Source organism: Protobothrops mucrosquamatus, unplaced genomic scaffold, assembly GCF_001527695.2.
Source record: "Protobothrops mucrosquamatus isolate PMUCROS unplaced genomic scaffold, P.Mucros_1.0 scaffold237, whole genome shotgun sequence".
Taxonomy (NCBI): Eukaryota; Metazoa; Chordata; class Lepidosauria; order Squamata; family Viperidae; genus Protobothrops; species Protobothrops mucrosquamatus.
Genome location: NW_015386587.1, coordinates 93,521 through 113,441, shown reverse-complemented (window position 1 = coordinate 113,441; position 19,921 = coordinate 93,521). Strand labels below are relative to the sequence as shown.

Sequence of the window (19,921 nt, the reverse complement as noted above, 5' to 3'; positions counted from 1 at the left end):
TCTGCTGTGTCCAGATACTGCCTTGTTCATTATCCAGACATTTTTTACTTTTCTTTGAACAAATGTTAAACCTGGAATGTTATGTGGCAGATGCTTGACTGTTTAAATTCTAAAGTTACAGAGCATTTCAGCTTCTTCATTTTCTCTTGCTTTGTTTTTATAGGCCCACCAGTTCTTGCTTGCAGCAAATGGTATTTCTTGCAGATCTTCCAATGCACCATACTTTGTCATGCTATTTTTGCAGTCAATCTATGCAGCAGTGAACTGATCTATCCACTATTTCCTCAGCTTCTTTGCAGATATGGCATTTGTTGTCTATGGCTATCTTCTCTGGCTTTGTATTCATTTATTCTTAAGGCTTGATCTTGTGAGCCAGAATTAGCTCCTCTTTTTCTTCTATTTTTTTCTGTTCTTAGCCATTGCCAAATCTTGTTTTAACATTTTGCTTTGCCATGTCTATTCTATTCTTCATTTGGTCTTGCTTGTAGGTCAGTCTGGTTTCTCCAGTACTCAGTAAGCCTTCATGATATACTAGCTTCACTGCATCTTCTACAATGTTCTCCAGATATTCTTCTATACCCCTTTTCCTTAAACTGCCTGGTGTACTTACAACATTCCATGCCCATCTATTTTCCTTGGTAAGTAGAATATGTCAACATTACTGTGGAGATGAAAGGCATGATTCATTGACATCATTTTCTGGTCTTCCTATCCAGGGCTTTTTGTTTTACTTGAGCCCAGTTCACTATTCCAACTGTGTGTCTGATGAGCAGAATTGCCCAGGTGTTAATTGCATTAGCTGTATTTATTCCACTGAGTTTGGACTTTTAGATATAGTCACTTTTAACCTTTTCCTTGACTTCAGTGTGCTTAATTATTATTATTAATTAGTGAGCTTATAAATTTGTTAATTTTATTTTCTATTGTGGACATTTTAAAATATGATAAGTACTGCTGCTTATTCTTTCATGTGCTGTAAACTGCCAGGGATCAATTAACTGCAGTAGGTATACATTCAACAAATAAATAAATATAGAGTATACGCTCTTCAACACTGGAACATCTTTTATAATCTTTTGTAAATAGCCACAAGCACCGATAGGACTCTAGGTTGCATACAAATATTATCTACAGAGAACAAAATAATTAATGCATGCCTCTATGAATTAAAAATATTATTATGGCTGCTGAATTACATGAATAAAAGGGGACTATTACATCTATCCACTATGTTTAAATACCTTTTTTACATGATGTGGTAAAAGATATTGAACCATAGCCTGAAAAAATCATTCCAGCAGTTTTAAAATGGCAGTTTAGTACTTTCTTTAAGTTATACAACTTTGATTATGTACCATCTGTAAATTCAAAGTGAACTATAGAAAGTCCAATATGTAAATGCTTTTTCTTTGTTTTGTCCCAAAAATGTGGGAAGCATGCCAAAGCTTCTTTAGAATTGTCCAAAAGATTCTCTGTAGACAGATTTGCACTGCAGATCAGGAACATCATGCTTGGTCTCTAAAAGATGGAGCAAATTTTCCTCTAGAAATGAAGACTAGCAGATAACTTACTTCTGCCTCAATTTCAGTTTGCCTCTTCTCCAATAGTTTAGCTACAGCCATTGCCCGGTGCTTACCAGATCTTTTACTACTCACAGCCCATTCACAAAGCAATGTTACAACAGCTTCATCATTAGGTGCAACCTATTAAATCATAAAAGCAAATGTGTTATTCATTTGAATGTTAGAACTTTTTATAGAATATAATATTATAATATTTTATTAGAGTGTTTATACTTTTGTTAAGACTCATAAATCATGTTTTATTTTGGTTTGTTTGAGATTTGTTGGTCTTCTTATTCTTCACTATTGATAGCCTTGGAGACAGCTTGCCCAGGAAAGTGAGATAAGGTATACGTTCCAAGAACAGCTTCTCCTTAATTAATGCATTCTCAGAAAATTTAAGAGGGAAAGAAAGAAAGAAAGAAAGAAAGAAAGAAAGAAAGAAAGAAAGAAAGAAAGAAAGAAAGAAAGAAAGAAAGAAAGAAAGAAAGAAAGAAAGAAAGGGGAAGGGAGGGAGGGAGGGAGGGAGGGAAGGAAGGAAGGAAGGAAGGAAGGAAGGAAGGAAGGAAGGAAGGAAGGAAGGAAGGAAGGAAGGAAGGAAGGAAGAATTAGGTAACTGGGTAAGGGGATGGTGGTATTGTATCTGGGTAACTGGGTAAGGGGATGGTGGTATTGTATCTTGATTGGAAATGAGAGATCCCACCCCCTCAGCCTATAGTATGGGGAATTTGCAGGATTCAGTATTCTTTCCACTTCTTTCCTGTTTAAGGTATATCTGAAGGTGCTGGATGAGATAATCTGTCACCATGGGGTGAGAAACCATCAGTGTGCTGATGATATTCAGCTTTACATCTCTATCCCTAGTGAGCTTAAGTGATGCTGATGATGTCCTTTTTCAGTGCCTGGAGACTTTGTGGATCTGGAGGGTAACAGCCTCCAACTGACTGAGCAAAAACTTTTCTTAATAATTTCTTTTCAGTATTCCATTAGGTTGAAAAAAATAAAAAGGAGGAATAGGAAAACGGGAGTACTGTTTCTGATCCAAGATAGAATGGAATTGTGAATTATTTTTAAAAAATAGCAAAGAATGTAACAACAGCAAGGGAATGCTTTAAGAACTGAGTTTCATTAGCTGTTCTTTTTAAACTAATTTTTTACTTTTAAAAGCCTTCAAGTATTTTTAATTAATAATATTTTAATTTATTTCTAGCTTTCAAAATTTCTAAATAGGTTCTTCAATTCTATTCCACTGTTTCCATATTTTTGTTTTCAAGTTTTCTATATTTTATCTTGCATTGGGGGGGTTAGTACATAAAAATCACAAAACTATTATCAAGTAAATGTTGCACATCATCCACAAAAATTATAAAACAACATTCACATTTGATTAAAAATAAACAGCAGAACATGAGAGCCAGGTTGGTGTAGTGATTAAGGCATCAGACTGGAAACCGAGATACCATGAATTTTGGTCCCATTTTAGGCACAAAACCAGCTGGATGACTTTGGGCAAGTCACTTTCTCTCAGCCCTAGGAAGGAGGCATTATCTTCTGAAAAAACTTGCTAAGAAAACCGCAAGTATTTGCTCAGGTATAATTCCTGAAAAGAATGATACAGCATGATACAGCAAAATGGCCATCACAAGCCCTGCAGATGCACTAATGTACCCATTACACACTTGAAACTGAAACTCTTGCAAAACAGACGTTGGCTTTGTAGAAGGAAGGGGAAAACAGCTAAGAACATCTTGTTCTTCCTCTTCTCTTTCTTTACCATATGTATAACAATTAGCCCCAAGATAGTGAAATGGAGAAGCCACAGCTGCTCACTACCTCCAATTCCTAGTATGATAGAAATTGACCACTTTCCTAGTATGATAGGAATCAGGGCTTTTTTTTCTCACAGAACGCCCAGAACGGAGTTCCAGCACCTTTTTTGGATGGAACCAGGTTGGATGCAAGGCAGGTTGGATGCAAGGCAGGTTGGATGACGTGTGTGAGTTCCGGCACCTTTTTTTTTTTTTTTTTTTTAGAAAAAAGCATTGATAAGAATTGACCACTTTCAACAGAGGCCATCTCAGGCCTCTAGTCATGAGTAACAAATAGAAGGATGCCATAAGAGAGGGAGAGAATTGAAACAGAAATAAGATGGAGAGAAGTAACAGATGCTAGGAAACCAAAATCTCCAGGAAGAAAGCAATGGCTAAAGAATACAACAGCTGGGATTGATTATGTGCCTAGCAATCACATAGACTTTTTTCCCCCATGATGATCTGTCCCTAATCTTGTCAGGTCTTCCAACAATGAATCCATTGTCATGGTAACTGAATTCATCCGCCTTGCTGCTGGTCATTGTCTTCTTTTTCTTTTCATCTTTTCCCAGCACTAACTTAGAGTCTTCTCCACAGAGTTAAGTCTTCACATAATATGTCTGAAGAAGAAAAAATTTAACCTGATCATTTGTGCCTCAAGTGAAGACTCTGGGTTGATTTGTTTGATTATTCATTTGTTCAGTTTCTTGGCTGTCTACTGTAGTGTCATGAGTCTTCTCCAACATTGAAGTTCAAAAATGTTTTATTTGTTTATTTCTTAAATTTGTTTGCAGCCCACTTTGCTGTATGTATATATATATATATTGCATAATTTTGCATACATATACAACTTACTGCACATTTCTCACTGCATGAGTGATATATAGATGTCTGTGTCCCACCCCTTGACAAGCTATATATCTTGCTGGGAATAGCCCCACCAGGTGTTAGAAGGAGTATGGCACAAGACATGGAATACGAAAAGGTGTTACAAGATCTGGCACACTCATTATTTCACCAAGTATCCCCTACAAAAAGATTGAAATCAAGAAGGTTTTAGACTGCCCCAATCTCTGAAGCCATACTTTCCATCCCTGATATATTTTGTATCTAACTCTTAATAATGTTATCCTTCACTGGATTGATTACATGTCCTTCCAGTGTCTAGTGCTATTTTCAAAAATAATTTTAAACAAGCCCTGTTTACTTTTGGCTCTTATACTGCTCATATCTAACACACAAGATACAAATTCATAGTACAATTTTCAAATAGAGTGTTCAGAATAAATTCAACTGTAAAAGTGAAGACATGTTTTTAAAAAGTTTATTTCATAAATATTTAAATATATTTAAGTATTTAAATATATATTTATCACAGACCTTTTTTCCAGCTATATCTACAACCCCAAATGTGAAATAAATTAGATTGGCAAAAGAGATGGTTAGAATAAATAAATGGATATAAATAGACATATTGTGGTACTACTGAGTAAAAACTAATAATGACACAATTAGAGGAAATAGAAAATATTTGCTTCTAGTTTCAGAGAAGCACAGTTGTTCCCAGGAACACCTGGAAACAAGATCATGCAAAATAATTTTATCTACAGACCAAAGCCAGACACTGAGTTAATACCATAAAAGAATAACAACACCCAATTACCAGCATTGAAGTTCTGCTCATCTTTCAATACTTATGATTTTCAGAGACTTATCCAAAAGCATACAGGGTATAGAGCTCAATTAGAAATAGCAACAATTTATTGAAACAGAATAATCTTCAGGTAATGATTCTATATTAACCTTTTCTGAGTTTGAAAATTATAGATGTCCATATTGTCTATCGTATGAAAGATGATTTTGATTAGGAACATAACACAATGACTAAAACCAAGGAGAAAGAAGTCCAGGAAGTAGGACTAAAGCTTTCTGCTAGGAAAAGCAGATTAAGGACTGTAGGCAAAGTATATAACTAAATTTACAACTAAAAGTGTCTTGGTTTATGAAGAACAAAACTAATGTTCTGCATGTTCAGAGATATTTTGGGCACTACCAGCATTGTGGCTACAAATAATATGAAGATTCATGCCATTTCCTTCCTTAGGCTACTCTACAGCTGATGAGCTATACAAAATGAGCTGTAAAAAGTCTGGATATCTGTAGCCTCATGCTTATGTATCTTTCTGCTTTAGGTCAAAAATATTGACCTTAAAACCTCAGAATCTCTATGAATCACAGGTCTGTTATTCCATCTTTTATTTATCTACCATGCTTCAGATTCTGCTTAATCTATACAATACTTTCTTGCAACTTAAGTTCAAGGATTCTAACAGTGATTATTACAAAATTAAGCACCAGAGCTTAATATATTATTAAATAGATATGGAATAATTTTTAAACAAACAATTGGTTGATTGATTACATGCCAACAATTTGTTGTCAATTCTAAGCAGCTACATAGATTTTCACCATGACAATCTATCCCTAACCTAATATTTCAATGCAGAAGCAGTACAGGGTATCCCATAGTCCTTGTTCCTAAGTGACTGACGTTCCAGTCTAACAGCACTGAACAAAGAGGTAAGGGAGATGCTGTTAGGCAAAGTTCAAGGCATAGCATTGTAAGAAGCAGTAAACTCTTCATTAGGAAAGTATGGCTGGATTCAGTTCTGTAAAAATTCCTTGCTTGTTTAACAGAGATCCAGAAAACTGGGTGGGGGGTGGACAGTAGCACAAATAAAGCAAAAATAAGAAAAACCACCTTGTTCTGCCTCACAAAAGCTAAACATTCTTAAGCAACTCAGAATAACAACAGTGACTTTCTGCAACCAATGTGTAAATGTTTACATGAACTTAATTACATTTTCTATTTAAAAACGAATGTGTGATAATGTTTGAACGCTTACCAATAGTTTAATACAAATAGTCAGAAATTTGTAGAATATCATTTTTAAAACTGTATCGATGACTGAAATTATGTTACATATCATTTTAACCCAGATTTCAAGAACTTTAATGGAAGACTAGTATGGTTACCTTTTGACGCAATTCTTTTATGCATGGAAGATTTTCAATACCTTTTATGGCCATGTTTATGAAATTGAAAAAAGACAAGCTGATGGCTCAATGATGCTTAAAGCAAAAAAGCCTATTCAACTTCCCAATTCTATGGAATCATAGCAAAAAGTGAAATTAGCTTAAGCTATTGAAACATGGGCATTTAATATCTGAAAGTCTGCTTGCTAAAGGTTCCTTCCTGTGGGATGGTAAATGCATCCTACATTAAAAAGATCTTGGCTCTTAATATGTAGTAAACTCTTCAAGTAAACTAAATGTGTGTTGCTGATTCTTAGTAAGATATGTGTTACCAATTTCCTTGCTCTTTTTTAATGCTATGTAAGTTGACAAAAACAGAAGAAAAACCCAAAGGTCAACCCAAGCATCAAAGAGTAAATTTCAAAAGCTGCAGCTTCATATCTTACAATAATCCTCAGCATTATTTTTTGCTTCACAGCTCTGCAATCTCTCCTTTGCTACTCAGTTTTTACAACAGGAAATCAACTGAAAATTCTAGTAATTTTAATGTTTAGTTTAGTCAAAATTTCTCATACAATTCAGCAAAATCAACTAATAGGATTCTCCTTGCTATTTCTGAATTTTCCGAAAACTTCATTCTGTTCTGCATATTTGTAATGCTATCTTCTGATTGGCAGACAACTTTCTAATTTGCCATTTAGAGTTTGCTAAATAATATTCTGTTGTAAAACGGCTGCAATGCTTTTATTAAGCAAAGCATATCTTCTTCCTATGCCAACCAAATTTTATCAGCAAACCGCCTCCTATGACAGGAAGAGGTTAAGATTGTGCTATTGCGGCCTTTTACTGAAGTATCACCCACCACAGATCCACTAAAGCAAAAAACACTTTGCAGCTGAAAAATACATTAGTACATCAATAAACTGACAACTTCATCTGTTAAACCAGCAATACTAACCTAATGTAGATTAGCCATAGCTGATAGTAGTGCATGATAAAATAAGGCAGGAGCTGCAGCCATATTTGACCAAATTCTGACTAAAAAGATATGAAAACACAAGTTCTTATGTAAGAACTAAGGTGTATAATAAAAGCCAGGATTTAGAAAAAATAAGAATTGCTAGATTAGCTGATGATCAGATAGCCAAAAAAGTCAACACCGATTTGTTATGAACAAATTTTGCCAAATCAACTTTGTCTCATGTTTGGATGAAATAATTTCTTTACCAGACTGTAAGGAAGTTTTATACATAGTATAGCTTGATTTCAATAAAACATGTGATCCAGTATTTCAGCATGAGTGGCCTGCATGGGATAAAATTAAATGGATGCTTAACTAGTTTAAAAAGAATACTCATTAATATTCCAATACAATTGGATAGAGATCAAGATTCAAAGACATATTCTCTTTTGTTTGAAAGTTCAGGACATAGAATAATGGGTCTAATCTACCAATTGTATGTCAGAAAACAACTTTCTAATAGTAAGAACAATTCAACAATGGAAACAATTATACAAAATAGTGGATTTGATGTAGTTAAGTATGGGTGCTAGACAGCAATCTGTCTAGGATGCTTTAATTTGGATCCTTGCACTGAACAGAAGATAAGACTCAATAGTCTAAATCAGAGGTCTCAATATCTGGCAACTTTAAGACTTGTGGATTTCAACTCCTAGGAAATATGGTATCAGGGATAGAACCTGCAAATGAATTTCAGTGGGCAAACAATGGCACATATAATTTGGTCTGCTGAATATTTTCTCTATCTGCACATCTATTCGTTTGATCTATATTAATGGACTATATATTTTTCATTTAATTTCATTTGTGGTTCTTATGAATATGACTGTACAGTACTGGAAAGAGAATAAGTAGACCATCATTATTCCTTATTCAGTTAGCCCTTTTCTTATTAGGAAAATGGTTAATGAAGATCCTCTAATTATCTTTTAGCACAGCTCTTGTGGAATAAGGATTTAGGGCAGGCATCCTTCCCAACTGTTTTCCTGATAGCCCATGCTTTCTTATTCATTTCCAAAAGAGTGAGAGTCCAGTTTTTCACTCCAAATGGGCAAAAAAAAGGGGTGGATTTATTTTTAAGAACATGTTTCATTTTGACTCAGTGTCTATGTTAGCCTTTCTAAAAATTTCAGCTGCTGACAACAAGATGTATGACGTGAATCTTTCTTCCAACTCAGCTTGTTTAGGAGGGTTATATTAGTCTTCTGGCTGAGGCTGAGGCATGCTTAATGTATACATTAATGCTCCTTGCATGAACTGATATCACATATCATGAATAATGAAAGTTAGAGAGAAACTGCAGCAAGCCAGTGGAAAATAAGCAAACTAAGCAAGTAGGCAAATGTTTCTGATCAGTCCCTTTCTCAACAACAAAAGATAGCACTAAGAACTGATTTCCCAAAATAAATTGCTTTTGTGTAGACAGTAGACAGAATTGTCTATGAAAGCAGACTTTAGGACGATGGATATCTTCTCCACAAAGTGAGATGAAAAGTAACATCAAAGGGTAAGTATTAAAGAGCAGAGTTCAAGAGAACACAAAACATGGCTTTGAGCAACTAAATGAAACTGTGATGTTGACTGAATTGAACCTTTTGCTACCCATGGATAATTTAGTGCTAAATAAGATATTTTTTATTAAGGGCTTCACTGGAAAACTTTCAAGGCTTGTTCTGATAAATAGTCAGCAGGCAGAGAAGGGATAAAGGTTGCTGTGAATAAGTTCCCTCTGTCCTTTACCCAAAAGTTTTATTTCTTAAAACTTCCAAACGTTATTCTCCCACAACATGAAACACAAAGGACACAACTTATGTTTATGACCATGTCACAAATATTACCTCAAAACACTTGGCTTTGCCCTGATATGTTCTTAAAAAATTCTGCATAATTTTGAAAATGTTGTATAATTAATAAAATTAAAATACATCTCTAACAAGCTAAAATAATCCAATTTTTTGTTTGCAAATCTTATGTGCAAAGGCTTTCCTTACAAGGATAAAGGTATACAACTTTCATTATCAAAAATGTGATTATGTGCCCAGTGTTGACACTTTCTGACCCCATAAATACATTTTCTCCATGATACAGCAAACTAAACATTAAATAACAGTAAAATCATACTGCTAAGGTAACTTTTTATTTATCTAATTATTTTTCTATGGCTGCGCACATTAACCAAATGACACTTTTTAACTTACATCAGCGAACACTAGCTTTTATTTTTAATAAATTTAGTCACGCAGATGTTTTTGTAGACTTTACTGCAATTTGCCAATATTTCAGTCTAAATAATTTAACTGTTTTTCATTGTAATTATGAAATAATTTTACTCTTGTATATGCAAATTTATATGCTCAAACTGAATAAAAATTCAACTATAATCAATAAGTTGCTAGAAAGAAAGAAAGAAAGAAAGAAAGAAAGAAAGAAAGAAAGAAAGAAAGAAAGAAAGAAAGAAAGAAAGAAAGAAAGAAAGAAAGAAAGAAAGAAAGGACAAAAACTATTTTTAAAAAGAATAGCATGAAAGATATTCATGTCTTTCTAACAGGTGTCCAGCTTTAAAAGAAGATAGGCTGTAACATTTTTGCTCTTTTTTGATAAAGAAATAAACTGCCATCTAGTGGTTCAGATGCAATTTTTCAAATTTTAGGTATATACAAAATAGTAAGTTAATTTTACTTATTCAATAAACCATGATCAACTGAACCATGATTTAGTGGTCATTATGGCCAAAATATAATATCAGAAAAGTGCTACATCTGTTACATGACATTAAGGCTCATGAAAAACAGATTTTCCAGCTAACAATATTGTCAAAGACTACAGTTTTTTGACCATGTATTCCAGAAAAGTTTATCACAACTTTCTAAAAATGTTATTCCTCTGTAGCTGACAAGAATTGGCAATTTGTGCAGTTGCAGCCAGTCAACACTAGCACATACACAATTATAGCATTTGTTCTGTCAGTTGCAAGCTAAAGGCTTTAAGTGAATACACATATTTTTAGTAAGCTCAACAAATCAATTAAGGTCTTTGTTGTTTGCTGGTAGACGTTTCATTACCTGATTAGGTAATATCATCAGTGTTAATGAGTCGGGGCTTTGCTCCTTGTTTATATACAGTAGCAGGGCCCTGATAATATTGATGGGGTTGTGGCTTTCCTTTGGTAATTCCTTGACTGGGATATTGTTTTTTGCAGATAACCAAAACCCCACAGTCCAACCCTGAGTTACACATATTATCTCCATTAAAAGTTAAAAAAAAAAAAATTTGGTATGATAGATGAAAGCCAGGAAATACAATAAAAATAGTTTGGTATAGCATAGAAGAGAAACCAATTATTTCCTATTTGTTTCAGAATCATGAAATAATATATGTTAGGGGTGATCAGCAAGCAACAGATAGTCCTCACTTAACAGCCATTTCCTTAATAACTGTTCAAAGTTATGAGAGTCTTGGAAAGGGTACTTTATGGCCTGAAAAGCACTTCCAACTGTCATGAAATGTCATCCTGCATCCCCCACAGTCGCATGATCACATTTCGGGTGCTTGGCAACCAACTTGCCCTTATGACTACTTGCAGCTCACATGACCATGATTTATGATGTTTTTGTCATTTCCAGCATGGAAAACTGGAAAACTGTGGCCATCGTAAAAACGCTTATAAAATCAAACAGAGTCATGTAGTGATCCATTTAATAACCATCCTGACCAGAATTCCAGTCCCACTTATGTGGTCATAAATCGAGAACTACCTGTATGAGCTTAAGCAGCATTCAACTTATATGCAATTTTGCCAAGACAATGGGAAATATACATGAGAAAACAACTAAGATTTCTAAGCATGGTAGCCTGACTATTTACTGGTGAGATGTTCTACAAAACAGTGCTCTTTTTCCCTTTCCTTTAATAACATTAGTTACTGCAGTTCTTGAATAAATGAACCCTTGTGGTAAATATTATACTGAGGGATTTTGGTATATCTACTTACAGATCTATTTTTGTTTCTTCCACTGTTATCAAGTTAATTGCACAACATAAGTTAGAATATTAAACCATAAGCATGCATCAATATTAACAACACAATTATTAGGCTTTTGAATTTGCTTTGAACATTTTTAAAATGCAAATAATATTCATAAATAAATGTGAAGAGTTGAGCTTATCTTCAGAGGACTATTAGTTTTCTTTCCCAGTCTAGCTTTCAGCCCTGGTGTCTCTTGGAAGTGTCCCATCCAATATTAATTAATTTAGTTATTTTTTCATACATTCATACCACTGAAATAGCTGCCCAATTCATGAGGTGACTTTAGATGAAATACAAAAGATAAAGTAAAAAAAAATTAACATAAATAGACACCATAATACACTATATCCTTGGGGTAAAAAAAAATTCTAATACAATTATTGAAGCAATGACTAAACAACTAGCCAGTGGAGCTCATCTGGCCAAAAATGCTTGTGCATTTAATGCATTGCAAAAAGCAAACGGGGTTGGGGCTAACAGATCTCTGGGGAAATAGGGCACACACTGTAATAACCACTTCTGATCTTATTTAGTTTTTTCCAAACTATTATCCTGTTGCCTATAGGAAGAAATCAATAATTTCCTTATTCTATCTTTTAAGATACATCCTATATTTGAATGTGTATCTTTTATTGTGACCAAATCTCCCCTTGGTTTCTCAGAAGTACATCTTCCAACTACCAGACAGTAAGCCTTGTTGAACTTAATGAGAATAAAAAGAAAAGATGCTGCTGTTAGTCTTGTTTTTTTATCAAAGCAGATCAGAAATGTCCTTCAATCAAAATATGGTATATAAGTACAATCAAATCCAAACACTAAATAAAAGGAACAGATTCAATTCAATATTCAACCTTGTAAATTTAGTGTTAACCTGAATTTTGAAAATAAAAATATACTCCTCTGCAGTGTTATAAAAATGGTTTGTACAGTTGTTTATATAAATGTTTGGTTTCAGCAATGAATCAGCATCACAAAATTTATTTTGAGTGCCAGAAGAATGGGAAAGAGCAGCCAGAAACAAATCATTTCTGGAAACATGTAAACACACTTTCATTGTGTTGTTATATGCACAGCTGCTCATTTGACATTTCTGTACACAATTGTCAGATCAAAAATGTAGTTTCTCGACAAGTTGGGATCACAAAACATAATGTAAATGAAGTAGTACAACACTGAAAAATTGCCTCAGACCTTAATTGATACCTTGAAAACTACATTATATTCATACAGTCACAATTTGAAAATCAAACTTGAAGCAAATATATTAAAGAAGAATATAATAACTAAACACTATGGAAAAATGAATATGAATAATGCAAATACCTCCTGGTTATCCTTATTATGGGTTCCCCAGAAAATCTTGTTATAAAGGCTTTCCATTGAGTTGCTAGAATCTGAACGATCAAAACAGTGTCTATCCAAAACCTCCAAAGTATGCAAAACACGGCTGATAGTAACCCCTGGATAAAGAAAAAACAGAAAAGAAAAAAATGATGGTACATTCAAGTTGTGACATCAAAATTATTACAATTTGTTGGAAGAAAACTGGTATTGATTGGGAGCTGCCTATGTGTTGTTTTATGGATCTCCATTTCCCATACTGTCTTCCTTCATAAGTGTCTTCCTTATCACTAACTTCTCTCCCACAAGCCCTTTGTCTACCCTAAGAGTTCTCTATCTCCTAATTAACTGCTACAGTGATAGCTATAAAACTCGTAGTGTTTATTAGACACAAGTAAATCTATAAGGTAAGCTTCTCTGGTGTCCACCAGGTCTCTTGGGCTACAGATCTTATAACTCCCAACCAGCATGGCCAAATAATGGGATTTGGAGTCTGAGATCCCTGAAAGGTACCATATTGGGAAAGTTGCTATACTACAGAAAGTTTAAAGATGCTAAGACCATTAACTGAGTAGATTCTTGCACAAACATTGAGAAAACTTTAAATGGCATTAATGACATAAATATTTGAGTGTGAGTGTCTATTCAGTTTAAGTGATAAAAACTTATCAGTTGATTGCAGAAAACACATTTTCTCTGGATGAGCTTAAATGGAAAAGTTTTGTAGACTTAAAACATGAAAGAATATTTCTGCTATTTTCAGTTATATGTGAAAGTACCATGAGGCTTGACTGTGAAATGTGGAACAAAAATCTCTTGGGAAAATACATAAAACTACTGGAACAATAGAACAAAATGTATCCTTTAAATAGTTGGCCTGCTTACCAAAGGAAACTATAACTTTTCAAAGGAAGAAAAAGAAAGATAAACTGATATGTTCCCAGACTTCTCTCCTCTTTTTTTTAGGAACAGGCTGTGATTTTTGGGATCTCACATCTTACATCAAAACAATCTTTCCAAAAATAACCTGGTCATAGTGTTCCAAAACGATTCCCAAAATATGTCAATAAGCAGAATTAAAATATAGAGGCAAGGCCAGAAGTTCATAATTTTTTTTCTTTTTGGAAAATAGACTTTTTTTCCACTGATTTTTCAACATACACATAAGCAAAAATTACCACCTTTAAGTATCACTTTTAAAGCAAGCCTCCCTCAAAAAGAAGGGGAAAAAGATGATTCTGAGTGAAGCTCAACTCCTAGTGAGTAAATTTGAATGTGTGTGTGTGTGCGCACGCACATGTGCACATGCAGTTTTGGAAATACTACAGAAGTATTTCCACCGCCTTGTTCTGAGATGTTTTCTTTCAAGTTCCAAGTCTATCCCAAAGCTCTGGAGTTTCTTGTGATCTCCAACACTTTCAAATCAGAGCCATCTTATCTTCCAAACTCAGACAAAGTTGGTGAGGAGCAACAACCTCTGGAGAAGCACCATACAAATTAGCATTGTTATTTTCCTCTTAACAAAGTGTTGCCAAGTAGTGAGAAAAAATTATTTGAATGATGATGAATTATCATAATGATGTTTTTTGCACAAATAAATAACTCAGTCTAATAAACTAAGTATTGATACTAATTATTCAGGGCTAGAATTGTTGCATTCAGCATCTAGATCATTATAGTGTGATATTCAAATTCATGGATCCACACATACACTACACCACACACTGTGTGAAACTTCCCAAGTGTGTAGAATTTGGGAAGAACTTCATGCGTATGAAGGCCAACATGAGCTAAAGAACTGGCAGCTGTGATTTCACATTGTTGTGTATATAATAATAGTAATAACAACTGCATATATTTTTACTATTGCAATCACTGCTTCTTTATTTATTTATTAGAAAAATTATTTGCCACCCATCTCATATCCAGTGACTCATCATCTTTAGATGGGGTTGTTTTTGAGAAACTTTAAAAACTGGCATAAAAGTAGCAACAAATATTTTTGAACATACTCCTTCCATATCAGTGCATCTTCTACACTCAAGTGGACAACATCAATATACCGTATTTAGAATAAGGCTTTAATCCAAGACTGAAAAGCAATAAATGGTAACTAAAACGCAGTTACCACTTAGTTTTAAAAGTCAATGAATTTCACTAGATGAAATACAAGTCCATAAAGCTTTATGGCTTTTACAATCCATTTTGGTGTCTACCTGCAGTTGATTCTTGGCACTTGTCAAATGACCACCGTACTTCCACAGCACGGCCCCTTTGTTTTATCTGTTGTTCTACTTCAAAAATCTTTGCACGAACCTGTAAAGAAAGCAACCATTACAGAATATAAGACATAATGTACTACATAACGTGCTACCTTTGCCAAAGCATTTATTTGAAAAATAAATAAGTATAGATAAACCACAGGAAAACAGGAAAGCAACATACTCATGTAAGTTACAACAAAATAGCCTTTTGAACTGAAAGTCCTTAACATTCATCTTCCTGAAAGTTTTAATCAAATTCATTAGCATTTGAAAAATAAGACACTATTTTTTAACCAATCATTACTCCTCTACTGTAAAGCAACGAAAGAAATCTATTTTCAACAGTTCAGGGAAAGAACGTATTCCTCAAATTCTGCTCAGAATTATCGACAGGATACTATTTGTGAAGACAGAGCAGGACTAATCATCTCAATATTCCATAGAACTGCTCAATTTTTAAATCTTTTGAAATATACAGTATAGTGCAATTATTGTAATATTGCTGAAAATAGCATAAAATAAAAATCAAAACACAATGACTTGAAAGGCTGCATATTTTTCAGATATTTGAATACGAATATTATTCATTGATTACATTTACTGTATATTCTGCCTATTCTCTAGGAGTTCAAGGAAATGTATATGATATCTATTCATTTACCCTCAAAATAGCCATCTTTTGTGGTAGGCTAAGTTGTACTATGAGCTCTAAATGTTTGTATCAGTGTAACTAATTATTAATACACAACTAACTATCAATGTGAACCCAGTGAAATAGTAAATGTTTTCAGCTTTGAGCGGGTAACCCAAGTTTATATCCTCACTCAGACAAGAAGGTTGCTGAGGCCTTTGGTTCAGTGACTCATTCAGCTGAAGTTTACCTCAAACAATTCGTGTTAAGAAGATAAATTAGGGGAGACCCTCATGTAAGTCACTTACATTGGCTAATTGACATGCCTTCTTCATAGTCTGCTGCAAAACTATGTTAATAATTCTTTTAATGCTTTTTTCTATTTGAAAAAGAACAAGTTAAATGTTAAACTTATTTTTAAAAAACAGCTAAAATGGTGCCAGCAGAAAAAAAATTGGTAAGGTACTGGTGTCTAGCATATCATTCAATTCTTCAGTCTCCATAAAAACTATTATAACAAGAGTTTGATGATGGTGGTGATGATGTCATGGAGCTACTTTATTAAAATTGAATGAGCAAAAGTCTTTATTGCAGAAAAAGCTTTAGGATATTTTAGGATTAAGCTACTGCCTTAATTTAAAAAAAACATGGAAGGTGATATCTTCAAACATTTTGACATTCACTTTAATGGGGAATACAACTGCACTGATATTAAAGATGCTTACTATCTCTTATAAATGGTTCAGCTTATGTGCATTATTTATTATTTTACTTAAATTTATACAACTCTTGTCAATATTGGAAAGAGTAAAGAACTGGTATGGAACATTGAACCGTATGACCAATCAAAGCCATTCCACTGCATTTGAGATTCAAGATGTATGCACAACATTGGTGAAATGGTATTATCACAGCCATGAGAATTAAACATGTTTATATGGTGTATTCTTTTATATAAATATTCCAACATTCTAAGTTCATTTTAACACTTTTATTACACTCTTTTTTCTACCTTTCTATATTCCCATGAAGAAAACTGTTACCCCCCCCCTTCCTATATAAATATATGGACTCTTCAATGAAGAAGCAGGGAAAGGTGATACATGATTGGAGATATGGCCATTACTTATGTAAAGCCAATCATTAAAAGACATAATTATTAAATTTTTCAGCAAAGCAGATTGTTCACATTTTGAAATACAAGTAAAAACTACCTGCTGGTTGAATACAGAATTTCCTCCTGGCATTGGTAAGCTAGATGGAGAAACTTGAAGTAAATCCAAAGGTGAGCCAGGATTTATGGTTTTACTTTCATTTGTAGAATAATTCCAGACCAAGGCACTTGGGCAACAGAGAGTTATAGTCTGAAGTAGAAAACAGAGAAACTTAAATCATGTCATTAGATTATTCAATTTTACAGAAACCAACAAAGAAACTCTTGGTAAAAAAGAATGTAACATACTACAGTTCAAAATACAAAAGCTCAAAAGCTACTTTTAAAAGTTAAACATTTGCTGCTCTGAATAAGAGATTCTCATACTGAAGCAAATCATCAGATTGGATTAAAAATTAGAATTAAAGATTAAAAAGAACACCACTGTTTCTCCCCCTCCTACCAAAAAAACACCACCACAGAGCTTCTACTTGTTTTTCTCCACCACTTTTACTACAGACTTTGGTGGAGTAAATGAACAACAAACAAAAGCAGATGCTTAGTATTATTATCTTCATGTTGTTCTTGTTAGTTGCAAAGTCGTATCCGACCCATCGTGACCCCATGGACAACATTCCTCCAGGCCTTCCTGTCCTCTACCATGGTCTGGAGTCCATTTAAGATTATCTTCATACTACATTACAAAAAGTCACCATGAATGAGCATAACCCTAAACCTTTTACTCTAATTTTCTAGCTATGTGATTATTTTATAAATTAAGAAAAGAATTGCCTTGCTAGAAAATAAGGAATAATTGCCAAGTATTTCTCAGGAAAAATACTATTTTAATTCCAATCTCTTCCTGATTAAAGCTTAACTGAGATATTTTAAATGGAGAGAGAGAGAGAGAGAGGAGGAGGAGGAGGAGGAGGAGGAGGAGGAGAAAGAGAAAGAGAAAGAGAAAGAGAAAGAGAAAGAGAAAGAGAAAGAGAAAGAGAAATGTTATTCAACTATGAAATATAGCCAATGAACGTTATTTCAGAATTTCCTCTCTAGCATGCACTTACCTGCAGCATACAGCTTAGGCCATAAACAAGAGGGCGGTGTTGGGGGCAGGAAAGAAATTCTGAACAGGCAAGCTGAGCAGGATTGACTACAGTACCAGTTGTAGAAGAGCTGGGAGCTGCCAGAGGAGGATTATTTGGTCCAATAATAATATGAGGTGAGTGGGCAGCTATGAGGTTAGTATTGTCACTTATCAACAAAGAGACATGTCTGGCACAGAAATAAGCAAGGCGACGCGACAGGTAGGCTGACTGAACAAACTCTTCAGAATACTGAAAGATATTATTTTTAAAAAAATCATCATCAGATCATTCATTTTAAATGTACATCAGAATTCCCCACCCAGTTGTTGCTACTTTCTTTAGCATTCCCAAACATCCCAAGCCAAGCCTTAAGTCCTTCCAAGGACTTCCAGTCTCTCACACTAGGAAGTGTTTGGTGTATCGAGTCTGCCAGATCTTTTTTTCAACTACCACTTTTCAAACTCATCTCTCCTAAATCAGAGTTGGCAGACAGCAGCCACAGGACCTCCATTACCTTTTATGTGATTTTCTAGGCCCATCTCTGTCCCAGACCCTTCCCACCATGGTCAAGCTCTGTGTTTTCCATTTTGTCTTGTTTAGGGGGGGTGGAAATCTGGTGAATGCTAAGGGATATATGGAAACCTTAAGCCTCAGGGATAAAAAAAAAAAGCAATATACTGACAGAATCAGTAGTATGGTATGTAAACAAAAATCAAAGTGTGAGTTCTAAAATAAACTTTTAAAATGTTAAATAGTATAAAATCAGGACTGGAATCTTCTCAGTCACTATTATGAGTTTCAGTATAAGAATATGTAAGCAATAGGCCAAATCTTACCAGATTTTTTTTAAAAAACATCGCAAGATTTCAGCATTCTTGCCTGAAATCTCACAAGATCTATTGATGATGTAGCAATCCTGGGCTGTATAAACAGACGCATAGAATTACACAAAGTATTAGTACCACTTTATAAAACCCTAGTAAGACCACACCTGGAATACTGCAACCATTTTTGGTCACCATACTACAAAAAAGCTGTTGAGACTTTAGAAAAAGTTCAGAGAAGAGCAACTAAAATGATCAAAGGCCTGGAGACTAAAACATATGAAGAATGGATGCAGGATTTCAGTTTGGCTAGTCTAAAGAAAAGGGGTGTATGCATGTCACAGGGGTGACATGATAGCAGTATTCCAAAATTTGAGGGGCAGCCACAAAGAAGGGGTCAAATTATTCTCCAAAGCACCAGAGGGCAGGACAAAAAACAATGGTTGGAAACTGACCAAAGAGGAGACTAGAGAGTCATTTTTCTGAAATGGTATAGATTCTCCTGCTTGAGCAGGGAGCTGGACTAGAAGACCTCCAAGGTCCCTTCCAGCTCTATTCTATTCTATTCTATTCTATTCTATTCTATTCTATTCTATATGTCAAGCCCTAGTAGATGTATGAATTGAAAGTAAATTTTTGCAGGCGTGAATTTGACTGAGTTCTCTTTACCAAGACTTACTAAGGTGAAAGTTAGTACTGATGCAACAACTCCAGAAGTTGAATTACCTTTAATTTTAGAATCAACATATTTCCATGTATTAGGAATCTGAGACCTGAGTCTTTCTTTCATAGCCTTAAAACTATTAACTACAGAGGAGAGGCAGATATTTTAGCTGACAGACTGAAAGTTGGCAGTTATTCTTTATATGTGCTATTTGATTTCTTATCTGACAATGAAACCTATACAACTATAAACAAGATAAACTTCGTTTAACATACTGAATTCTGAAAATATCACCTGATTGAGCATTTTGAGACTGTGGCAAATTATATTATCCTTTGTACCTGCAGCATTAGTGGGAGGAGGAGTTTTAAAAGTTCATCATCAGCTGGTCTTATTTTTTCCAAGACATCCAGGATCCACGTTAAATATTCATGTCTTTCAAGCATTCCTTCCTTAATGAATTTTAGAAATATATGTAAAGAAATTCCCAAATCCAAAA

At 34.3% G+C, this 19,921-nt stretch overlaps 1 protein-coding gene across 1 annotated transcript in view; it reads right to left on the bottom strand.

Annotated features, from left to right (window-relative positions):
- MED12L (mediator complex subunit 12L) overlaps positions 1 to 19,921 on the bottom strand; it is a 161,612-nt gene that overhangs the window by 118,571 nt on the left and 23,120 nt on the right. Inside the window, 6 exon segments of the mRNA XM_029283807.1 lie at positions 1,572 to 1,703; positions 12,781 to 12,917; positions 15,015 to 15,114; positions 16,908 to 17,057; positions 17,914 to 18,183; positions 19,764 to 19,874. Of these exon segments, the coding sequence (XP_029139640.1) occupies positions 1,572 to 1,703; positions 12,781 to 12,917; positions 15,015 to 15,114; positions 16,908 to 17,057; positions 17,914 to 18,183; positions 19,764 to 19,874 (900 nt within the window).